The sequence below is a fragment of the Myiozetetes cayanensis genome, unplaced genomic scaffold, assembly GCF_022539395.1.
Source record: "Myiozetetes cayanensis isolate MyiCay16 unplaced genomic scaffold, myiCay2020 scf3, whole genome shotgun sequence".
NCBI classification, from domain to species: Eukaryota; Metazoa; Chordata; class Aves; order Passeriformes; family Tyrannidae; genus Myiozetetes; species Myiozetetes cayanensis.
The window spans coordinates 24,355,360-24,367,451 of record NW_026087521.1 but is presented as its reverse complement, the minus strand read 5'-3'; the positions used below and the strand labels follow the sequence as shown (position 1 = coordinate 24,367,451).

Sequence of the window (12,092 nt, the reverse complement as noted above, 5' to 3'; positions counted from 1 at the left end):
GCTGCTACAAGCCTTCTCAGGCTTGCAATAAAAAGCTCACCCGTTAGAATTTCTGAGATACCCTTCTGTACTAACTGGAGTTCCTTTACCTGTAACAGCTGCACCAGCAACTCATCAATTATGTCCTTTTCTTCTCCAAGCCCTATTTTGTGCTGGTCCTACACAAATTCACCTTGGATCTATTATTTCTATCAACCACTCTGTCATTACACACAATGACAAGGCAAGGTTGGAAGGGGGACTGGGGAACCATATTGGGTTTGCATGGCCAGGTTTAGGTAGTAGAGATGTTACAGGGGTGGCTTCTGTGAGAAAATGCCAGAGGCTTCCCATAGATATGACAGAGACAATACCAGCTGGTTTCAAGACAGATCTGCCACTGGCCAAGGCTGAGCCCATCAGTGAGCCATCCCACCAGCACCTCTGGGATAATTTATTAGCACTGGGGGAAAAACCTCTGTGCAACAGCAATTACAGCCAAAGAGTTAAGACTGTGTGAGAGGAACAGTTGTGCAGACACCCAGGTTAGTGAACAATGAGGAGGTACTCCAGGTGTTGGAGCAGATTCATTCCCATGCAGACCATGGTGCAGACCAAGGTGAGGCAGCTGTGTCCCTGCAGCCCAAGAAGGTCCATGGTGGAGCAGGAATACACCTGCATCCCATGGAGGACCCCACACCAAAGCAGGTAGATACTTGAAGAATGCTGTGACCCAGCGGGAAGTCCACGGTGGAGCAGGCTCGTGGTGGGACTTGGGACGTGTAGGAGACCCACACTGAAACAGTCTGTTCCTCAAGGATTGTACCCATGGGAGGGATCCAGGCTGGAGAAGTTTGTGAAGAACTACAGCCCGTGAGAAGGACTCATGTTGGAGAAGTTCAGGGAGGACTGTCTCATGAGAGGGTGTGCTGGTTCCTGATGCAGTCCTGGAGAGGCTGCTGACCTCTCTTGCTGCAAGCACAGACTGGATCTAGAAAGCTGTGCCTTCAACAAGTATTATGTGCACACAGTTCCTCATCCAGTTAAGAAATCATGCCATACAGGTGCAACACAGGTGACAGTGGAGTAGCCAGAACACTGAAAATCCAGTTCTCTGCATACCTTATGAAATCAGGCTGAGATTTTTCAATACAATAGTGAAAATAATGTAGCTAAACCTGTACTTCTACATTCAAATAAAGACTGTTTTCAGGAAAGCTGAAGGCATGGAAGGCTCATCTGAGAAAAATTAGTAAGAAAAAACCCTACCAAACCCTTAAGTAGAATATCCTCCCATATATATCACTACTAATAGCACAGCTTAAAATAAGTGAAAATCCTTATCCAGAGGGATCCCTGTAAGTCCCACTTCCAGGGACTATGGCTCTATATAATATGAAACCACCATTTGAATCAGGATAAAAGCTTGAAGTAATTTAACTGCTATTAAATCTTTCAAGGATACACATCGCATTATTGATTTATGTCAGTAATACCCCTTTTCATATCTCACTGCTTATCAATTCAGAGTCCCATTACCTGGAAATTCCTATTTCTAGAATAGGGAAATGTAAATTTTCAAATACACACTTCCATTGTGCCTCCAGAACAAAGAAATGACAGTACATGCCTTTAAAAGCAGAAGCCTGCAGTTATACTTTTTAGACCTTCAAAGCTTTTTATTGGTACCTAAAGAAGATCCAAAGCAACATTTGTAGTACTTTACTATTAACACAGCAGCTTTATTTGGGACAGACAACCTGTAGCTTTTGCAGAACTGCTGGAACAGAGAAGGCAAACGTAAGCAAACACCTACTCACACTTATGAGCAAGTGACAGCATTAGGGAACACCTGAGGTGGTTCAAAGATGACAAGAGGAAAAATAATAAACTGCACATTTTTAGTCTTGTCCTCAACAAAGCACTTGGACGAAAAAAAAAAGAAGAAAAACCAAACGTGCTTAAGTCAATGGAGAATGTGATCAAAAAACATCACTCTCAATTTAAGAATTACACATGACCCAAACTACTCTTTATTACTTGCAATTGGTAGCCAACAGGAATAACTGGGCAATGTCTTTTGACAGGCCATGTACTCCACAAGTCAAATTTAAACAATGGGACAAATCCCAAAGCACAGGGAGAGAGACAACACACACAAATCGCAGAGTATCTTGGACAGGAAAATTAGGAAAAAAAAATTCTTTAGGTTCTTCAGATCTTCACAGGATGACCCAAGGCCCTAATTTTACATAACAGTTTAAAGATTCAGAAAAGGCCATTGTATGAATAAACATCCATATCAAGACAAGTTAGGTATCCAATGGCATTGCAAGTAGGAACCTCGCTGCATCTTTAAACAACTAGGTATCCACAGGATTTGGCTCCAGGTCCAATTCACTCAATCCTCCACATCTCAATTTGCACTACTGTAAGAGGAGAACAATACCAGCAGGGCTGCGCAGCTTACCTGCTTAATACATGCAAAGCTCTTTAGCATTCTCCTCCAATCCCTTCATAGATATGCAAATCATTGTATTCTTCCTGTTCTGGGATAATGACTTCAATTTGACGACTTACAGAAGGAGGCCTCTCAGCAGGGGTATTTTCATCTGAAGGCTCCCTTAGTGCTGGTGGGGGTTAGAATTTTGACAGTGTAGCTCAGGGCCAGATGTTGAAGGAATCTTTTTCTTTGCTCCCTGCCCTATCACCACCATATTGTGATATCTTGTCAGAGAATTTGAAAGAGGCACTGCAACAACATGAAAGTGAGTAAAGGATCTTGAAACTCACTGTTTTAAGCCCGAGTCTGGAATCCAAGGAAGTAAACAAAATTTTAATCCTTTTATTACATGATAGGTCAAAATAATCTTTGCTCATTCAGCTCTTAGCATGTCCTCTTCATGCAACACAGTTCCTGACTGATAATTAACAAATACAACTTAAAGCAGTTACTCCAACGTTACGTTACTTCAGTCACTGTGGCTACACCAAAAGCCCATCAGTACCCCTTGGGTCCTTGAAGTATCTTCTCCTGAGGTAACCCATGCTGAGAATGCAAGGGGCTTCTGGCCCTGTCACAATGGGATGCTTTTGCCATTGGTCTCCCATCAAGCTTATTTTGGCCTCTACCACTGACAGCTCTTGAGACCCTCCTGTCACTCCAAAAATAGAAACAGTCTTTGTGCTCACGTGTCCTGAGGGCATTAACATACACATGGTCACTCCCATGAGTGGTTTATGTCATTTTGAACACTATTCTTGAACAGTGCACGATGCCAAGAATGCAGCTGGCACAAAGCCTGTGTTTAACCCAAACGATGTTCACGTGTGTTTGCAATCATGGTCATAAGCATCCAAAAAAGGTGATCTGTAAGATAATTGAAAAGGACTGGCTTCTTCCAAATGTGTTAGGGAGGTCACCTCCTAGAGTTCAGACCTCTGACTCATGTCTGCAAAGAATATTTTATTGCAACTCTCAAAGTAGAAAAAAATTATCAGCAACTATCACACATTATTTTTTCCCTCATAAGTATTTTACACCAAAGACATAATAATTTAGTTAAACACTGATAAAACTTTTCCAGAGCAGATTTTCTGTTCAATGGCAAGACCTCCAAGTTTAGCTCAAAAGGCCTCCATATGACCAGATTCTTACTTCAAATTCATGCAAAGAAATAATTTACATTTTTACTGTCGATATATACTCAAATATCAAGATCTACTAGTGGCAGGAAACGCACCTCTTGAAGTGGAAGCTTTGTTCAGTCTCCTTTGAACTGGCTTTGTTAATGCAAAGTATCACTGAAGTGGAGAAGTAAGAGCTAAGTAGCAGAATCTCCTCAAGTGCAGTATCAGAGAAATCTTACTAGTGGCGGAAACAATTCCTCTTAACTAATACAAAGTACATGTTGGAAACACAGTCTGAACAACATGCCTGCCTATTTCCCCTCCACTATCAAACACCCCCAAAACCTCAACAACTTCATGCATCAGAAACACTCAAAAGACATAAGCTGTCAAAGTTCTAGTAATAGCTATGAGCAATCCCAGCACTGGGCAACTGCATTTGAACTGTATTTTGAGCTAATCAGAGAGAGTGGTGTGTATATAAAAGGTTCTTCCTTTCACAATACATGTCTTGTTAGTTTAGGATTAATTCCAAGGTATTATGAAGAAACAGGGGACTATTTTACAAACATTTCCTTTTCTATACTTCGTTTGTTCAGGCTGATAGTATGTTCACTCCCACTTCTGCTGGCAGATGGTGGTGGTGAATACAGCTTATCCCCTCTAACCCAAAATGGGGAGCAGAAAAAAAGATATCCTAACTTATGTTCTTTTTTCCTCTAGCCTCATCACTCTATGGGATTTTCCTTGCATTGAAGGAGATGTCTGTGAGGAAAAGAGGTAAAACAACTGCAGTAACAAGGAAACGTATTAACACCCAATGCAGTTCTCTGAGGTAAAAACCAGTGAACTGCAGTAACAGCAATTGGAATAGCACTCAAGTTTTTATCTTCTCCTTAGTGGTCTCTGGAGGGAATACTGAAGATTAAGACTCCACACACTTCTGAAAACTGAGAGATCTAAAGTGTAACACACCCATCCAGGTTTATGGTTTTTTATATTCCTTTTGTTTCATTTTGATAGAAGCATCTCCTGTCCAAAATATTCTGCATTTTTAAAGATGTTTACTGAAGCCTGTAAAAACATAACTGATTTGAATTCACTTACACCAATTCACCTTTTTCCAACGTAGCTGTTTTGGTAAGCAGATCAAAACCAGTTATTAATGCTTCACTCTGGGATTACAAATACCTTTTGAAGTGGACAAAATATTACGAAAAAATTTGTAGTGAAAGACCAGATTAAGAAAAAATATGCTGCTTTGCCTTCTAAGTTGCCTGCATTCTTACAGCAAAGGACTGTTATAATCCTTTTAATAGATATGATGAAACTCCTAATAGAAGTGAGTATCCCTAAGGAAAAAGATTTCAGGTATAATTTGAATTATCATAGTTCAGTGGGAAATCACTTTTTAGGCAATGTGTAAAAAGATCTTCACAGTCCTCTTGATTGTGAATGATACTTAAAACATTTTAAATCCTCCCAACGCCTAAAACACATCTGCATTATAATTTTAAATACAAACATGTGATATAATCAGACGAATTTGCTTATGTTCACCTCTGAACAGGTAAAAAATGGAGGAAAAAAAAGAAGAAACTAGTAATTAGTAAGCAGTAATCACAGCCTTAAGCCAGAAAATAAAAGCAGCTTCGACAGGATTTTAGACCTACATTGTATACAGAAAATAATTTTCAAAATAAACCCACAAGATACTGTTAAGTAACAGCTTCAATTTTGAATAACTTTATTTCAAGATCAAAGTACATACTTGATACTACACCAGATATAATGAGAAACAGCACCAAACTTAAATTTAGGTTTTCTTTACTAATTTAATTATAAAGAAGAAAAAACCAAATCCAAGCAATGTCACCCCTCCCATTTTAACTAATCTTTTTTCCAAGGTGGCTGCTTTTTTCGGAAGTTTCACTTGGTTGGGTTCATTCTTCTGTTCATGCTGAAGCAGACGTTAAGTTCATATAAAAAGTACAACAAAAAAAGAGTTAGTGTGAAAGTTTATTAAGTATTTTATTAAGTGGGTTATAAATTACCCAGTCCTAAGAATTCACATGCATCTAGGATCGATATTATTTCTGTCTCTGTCCTACTTCAACTGAAATAGATGACTGTGTAAACCTTTATCTTATCTAATACTCAATCATTCTGTAATATATATTTGAAAAAGAAACTGTTCATTTACAAACTTAATTACTCAGGAGTAAAACACGGCTAATAGATGCTACAAAAACCTAATAACAAACCAACCGAACTCCAACTGTCAAATGTTTTAACCAGAACTTTTGCCATGTAGTTACTAAAACAACTGCTTATTAAAAAAGCAAGTTAAATTTGTAACACATTAGCCTTTGTCGAAATTAAAGAGAGCCTTACAAGTGCCTGCTCAAATACATGCTGAAGCTGAGTAGAGCCTTGTCATGAAGGGCAGGTGGGATAGGTTCTGATTTCCTGCCTTATTTCATAATGCTTAGAAGGCCATCTCATTTACTGCCCTTTCAAAAATTATATGCTACAGACACGTACTGCTGACAAAGTCTTGTAATGACTAAGCTTTGCAAACAGTACTGAAGGCTTTAAGGGAATTTATACAAACATTTTATGTAAGCAGCTCAACTGTTTCACTTAAATTTGCACTTTTCATAACAAACATTTGGGTGCTCTACATTCAAAAGTGCCCCATCATAAATTAAGTAGCACAAAAATGTTTTGTATTAAAGTCTTCATAACTAAAATTCATAAAACATAATAGCATTTTAAAAACCAAAAACTGCATTTTAAAGCAATTAGAAGTCTGTTTCACTGGATACAAAGACACTATGCTTCATCTTGACAGCTATAAACCTTTAAGTACAGATAAGAGCAAACTCAAGTGGGACCTAACTCAGATCCCTCCCAGCTCTTATAACTGGCCTGCACACACAGAAGGCAAATATATACGCAATTGATTACTGCACATGCAAAAAATGGAACAAATGGCTAATAAGTTTTTTGCCACAATCTCTCCCTCTTAATATATTTGGTGTTAAGTGATTTATTGGGAGAAGGCTGTTATATTACATTAAATTTACTTAAACTACAGGAAATTGCATTAGTAGCATTATACTCAAGGTCTGAGTTCCACATGGCTTCGTTCAGCAACAGATTCCTTTCTGACACTGATGCTCCATTTACTCTACCCCAGCAGCCGTTTCTTTTACTGGCCTATTACTTAAAATGACCCCATCTGACAAGAGCGTGTCACTGTGTTGGTTTGAGAATGACTGATGTGGTGCTAACATCTAGCCTTGACCTCTCCCACCCTCTTCTTTTGTCACTCCACAGAGTTATCTGGGATGCCTCCCATTCAATCCATAAAACCTTAGTATCTTCCTTGTGAGTCAATAATTCCAAACAAAAGACTCCTTAATTAAAAAGTAAGAGTGTCACTATTCAGCATAGCGTTTATGCCACAATGGTTGTCCAAGAGTGCAGGGATACATTCCACTTTATTCTTTCCTGATGTAGAAAGAAAAAGGTAGACTGTGCCTTCCTTTGGAGGCTCTCCACACTGCTGTAGAATATTATACATTATTTCTCATTCTGTCTGGGGAAAGGTGGATGCAATGCCCAAGCTAAGGATAAAAAGCCTGTGGCAGACCAATGTATGAAACATGTCCCTGATGGTGTCACATTTGAGGTTGGATCAGAAATCTGTACATAACATTTAACAACCTCACTCGCACACACTCACCTCCACCACCAGGTCCTTCAGTTTGGCAACTTCTTCTTCCAACTTTTTAACACTGCAAACCAAATCTTTGCAGAGTTCAATGTAAGTTTCAGTCGGTGCCCACTGCAGTACCATCTGTTAATAGTTACAGTTATTTGCCACAATCACATAATTTTATATTATAGTTTAATATTCTTCAGTTAATGTACCACAAAAGATAGTGCCAGGAAAAGTTTATGACTGCATTTAAGTTGGGTTTTAATTGTATGATTTTTGCACAACATTATCTACCATCTCTAGCAGCCTTTCTTGGAAACTTTTGTCACATTATCTCTCCTATCAGGATAAACATAATGAAATAAATCTATCTCCTTTAATTGTGTGGCTTAAATCTTTGAAATAAATTATTTTTTTAAAGTGTTCTTTACAGAAAGAGCACTGGAGGGCTCTATATAGCTATATAATAATCAAGACACTTGATAAGTATTCATAGGTTTCATTTTACAAGATAGAATAACAGACTCTAAATCAACCTTTTCTTCTTTGGTTTAATACCTTGTGAGAATTTTTGCGGAAATGGTTATTCATGTTCTGCACAGGAATGATCAACTTATTACACTGTTTATTCAGCTTCTGAAGAAACTTGCAGAATTCATCTTCACTACAAAAATAAAGCAATATTTTGTTAATTCATCAAAATCCTGCAACTTTTTGCAAGCCAAATATTACCTATGCATTTCCAACACTGGCTAATGAGTCAGAAATGCAGTTTCATCACATACAAAAACCCCCAATGTAATTTTAACATTGAGTAGTTAAAGGCTACATTTAACATCTTAGCAAGTTTTTTTTCCTTATTTGTCCTGTTTTTCCTCCCTTACCCTTTTTTTTTTGGAAGGACTACAAATCATTAGGTTACTCGGAATATTCAACTAGTAAGACACACTGAAAGCTGAAAAAGTGTCACCCAAAAGCTTTTCAGAAACATTCTACTAACCTGCACTTCTAAGACTCATCAAGCCTATATTATCAATTGCAACATTTCGTTACCCGCTGCCTGAGTAATTTTGTAACTCACTATGCACAATAACTGCAACACTATTTTCCTCTGTGTGCGTGCACAAATCAAAGCCTTGCAACACCAAAAAGAGAGAATTTGTAGTCAATTTTATGCTACATATCAATGTTTCTGACCTGCAGCTTACATTTTTGAGGCAGATGTGGGAGGAAAAAAAGCTGCTTTCTACTTTTAGAGCTAGGACTGAAATAAATAGGTTTAGAGTAGTTTAGTCCCCAGCACAGTGGAATAAGAATTCAATAATACTGGCTTGGCCCTTAGATCTGGAAACATATATCTCAAAGGCTAAAATATCTGATGTTATCTATTTGGAAGAAAATTTATACTTGGTGCTCAAATACTAACAGGAAGACAACTCTGGAGACACTGACCAAACTAATTTTTAAAGAGTGGAGAAAAGGGATTAATTTCAACAGTAGGATTTTAGAGCTTCCATGTGACAATGACTCAACATCTCTGGAAGTGTCAGAGAATTTTAGTTGTAAGTTATGGTGCTGGCCAGAAATTTGTTGCTATTGACCAGGAAGAGGTAAAGAGGGCAAGGAAGAGCATTCAATTGTTTTTACATAGTGAGCTCTCAAACCCTGAAAAACTGCTGAGAAGTGCCTGTATCTCCAGTAGGAAAGTATTCCATTAGCTCTGAGTCATTCGGGTGAATAACAGGTAGAGTCAAAACAAGAGACACTTACACATTCTTAAAGTAGAACTTCCTCTTTGGCAAATCCATAGGATCTGAATAAACTAATTCAGATCCCAACATTCCTCTATTCCCTAGGGCAATCTGCTAATAAACCTAAATGCAACATGCTCATACCATCTTACTTGCTTTTGAGGCCAAAAAGATATCCATGAAATTTGCCAAACCAGTAAACTAAGCTACATGCCAGTGCAGCACAAGTATCTGGACAGAGATGGAATTTAGACCATTGAGTGCCATAGAACTCTTTCCTTCAACTTTGGCACAGGATCATTAGTGAGTAAAGTTTCAACCACTGCTCAGGACATCTGTGATTTGTAACAGTGCTGAACTGTTAAGACTTTAACATTTAAAACAGAAATACCTGTTTACAGAAAAACAGATGCATCAGTAGGCATAATGGAGGTTTAAAACTAAGATTGATCGTGGTTTTAATGAAGATGGGAGAGTAAGAAAGTCTATTAGTATGTATTTACAAAATAAGCTATTTGTTTCACAACAGTGTAACTGAACTGAGTATTTTGAGTAAAAACTCAAACACTAAACATCTGGAGATAGTGTCATAGTTTCTCCCACATTACTACAGCCAAGCCATAATCACAGACATTTCCTTCTGCTTAGAAAGACAACTTTCTTGATGTCTGGGATCAGTTATGGCACCTTCTGTGTTTCATCACAAAGGAAATTATTTTTTGGAATTCTGGTAGGATTCTCAGCAAATATAAAGAGTGTCAAGGGCTTGAATTAGGGAGGGGGAAAGAAAACCATTTATTCTTTTCATACTACTTCACTATACCATAGGTCTTAATACTTTAACACACCCCCCGACCCATTTTCATATAATTTTATACCCATTGTAGTGATCTGTTCTTATATTTAGAAATGTTTTCCGAAAAATTATCACTTTTAAAAAGAATGAATGGTTGTCAAAACATCAGTGTCTAAACAGCACTAGACACTCTGTGAGTTTATAATCAATCAGTTCAACATTTTCTACTATGTTAGTTTTTCTATGACTTAATGACTGATCTTCCTTCTCACAGAATGACTTTGAACAAGTGGGAAGTAAAATCTTTATATAATAGCATGTAAACATAGCCTATGATTTTAGTCTCAAGGTCAGATTCCTAGAATACATGTCAAGCCATTTTCTAGAAAACTATGCAGTGCTTGCCATAATTGAAATGCTGTCATATTTTGTGTACTTCAATCTTCAATCAATCAATTATTTTCTGGTTTTGAGAACTTCCTATGATCTTAACCCACACTGTACTAGGAATTAAATGTATCACTGTATAGCTCTATATAGGTGTGTGAGACTGCACCAGATACCATTTTGGTATTTTATTGCATTTGGCCACACATGCAGTGAACGGTTAATTTTTTGTATTTCTCCAGTTATTCACTCTGTTCAAATTTTTAAGCTGCTCTGTTTGAATATATATACTGAACACTAATACTGAACGATATAGAAAAAGCACACATTTTAACTTAAAAATGCATAAAGCTTACACTGAGCAAAGTCCCCTTAAAAGTCTCTATTTTAATAGGAATGGCTCAAATGCTGTTAAAGTTATTTATGGTGTATCAACATCATACTGGTTTATACCCTTTGCATGATGGAACTTCGGTTCTTCCGTCTTACAGCACATGTACAAGTTTGCACCTGGATTTTCTTCTGAAAATACCCACTTGTTTTGATGGAGAATCACAGAATCATAGAATGGTTTGGGTTGAAGGGATCTTGGAGGTCATCTCCTTCCAATCCCTCTGCCATGGGCAGGGACACCTTGCTCCTAGACCAGGTTGCTTGAAGTCCCATCCAATGTATCCATGCAACACCCAGCCAGGAATGGGGCATCCGCAGCTTCTCTGGGCAACTTGTTCCAGTGTCTCACCAGGCTTATATCTAATCTAAACCTGCCCTCCATCAGTTTGAAGCCATTCCCCCTTGTCCTATTGCTACATGCCCTTGTAAAAAGTCTTTCTCCAGTTGTCTTGGAGGTCCCCTTTGTAGACCTCTCTAAGGTCTCCCTGGACCCTTCTCTTCTCCAGGCTGAACAATCCCAACTCTCTCAGCTAATGCACAGTCACGGTGCAATTCAGCTGCCTCCAAAACATGACACATATAGACTGAATTTGAACCCAGGCACATTCTTTGGTCCAATGAACAACATAACTAAGAGAGTGCACCCAAATAATAGAATAGTACTCCCCAGTGATTTGGAGAGGGAAAGAGTATCTAAAAGAGTAGTAGCACAACTGTCAGGTCACTAGTCAAGAGGGAGATAAACACACCTTAAGGAGGAACTCAGCCTTTACTGTCTAATCCTATTTTCAGTAGCTATTGTTCTATGGTTCTGGGAAGTAAGAAGAGGAAAAATACGAGCACAGAATCTAAACTTAAGTCGAGGTGTGTCTTCTGAAAAAAAAATGTATTTACACGTAAAGGGTAAGAGGTTTAAGAAATCCTAATACTCCTTTTGTACCTAGTATATCCTTCATTTTTCTTTTTGTGCTGGATGTGGAGTGCTGTAGCAGAGCTTAGAGAAATTATTAGTTTAATAATGTTGCTGAGCAATGTACCTCAGCTCAGAGGCCTGGCTTCCATGGTACTGCGCAAGACTATACTAAAAGTATGAGAGGTATTGCAGAGCTGATGCTTAAAGACTATAATGGGGAAAAATATCAAGTTGAAACATAAATTTGAAGGAGTAACACTTCCTTAAAAAAAAAAGTTTCCTTATAAATCTACTGATACATATAATCTATGATGTGGAAAATAACTTCTAAAGTGCTTAATTTGTAAGATAAAAAAATGAGATGTTTTAGAAACCAGTTAAAACTGCTTCCAGTGGAAGAGAAAAACGAGGAAGCCCTGAATCTATACAGAAGTAACATGTATGATTTAAGATACACATGTACAACATATTAATTTATCAGTTGAAAATTAAAGGCCTATAGAGAAATTATATGCA

At 37.9% G+C, this 12,092-nt stretch overlaps 1 protein-coding gene across 1 annotated transcript in view; it reads right to left on the bottom strand.

Moving 5' to 3' along the window:
• Positions 1-4,311: 4,311 nt before the first annotated feature.
• Positions 4,312-12,092, bottom strand: part of ASZ1 (ankyrin repeat, SAM and basic leucine zipper domain containing 1) — a 41,162-nt gene continuing 33,381 nt past the window's right edge. Inside the window, exons 11-14 of the mRNA XM_050323792.1 lie at positions 7,895-8,000; positions 7,361-7,474; positions 5,486-5,569; positions 4,312-4,374 (exon numbers count right to left, since the gene is read on the bottom strand). Coding sequence (XP_050179749.1) covers positions 4,312-4,374; positions 5,486-5,569; positions 7,361-7,474; positions 7,895-8,000 — 367 coding nt within the window. The remainder of the gene's footprint in view (positions 4,375-5,485; positions 5,570-7,360; positions 7,475-7,894; positions 8,001-12,092) is intronic.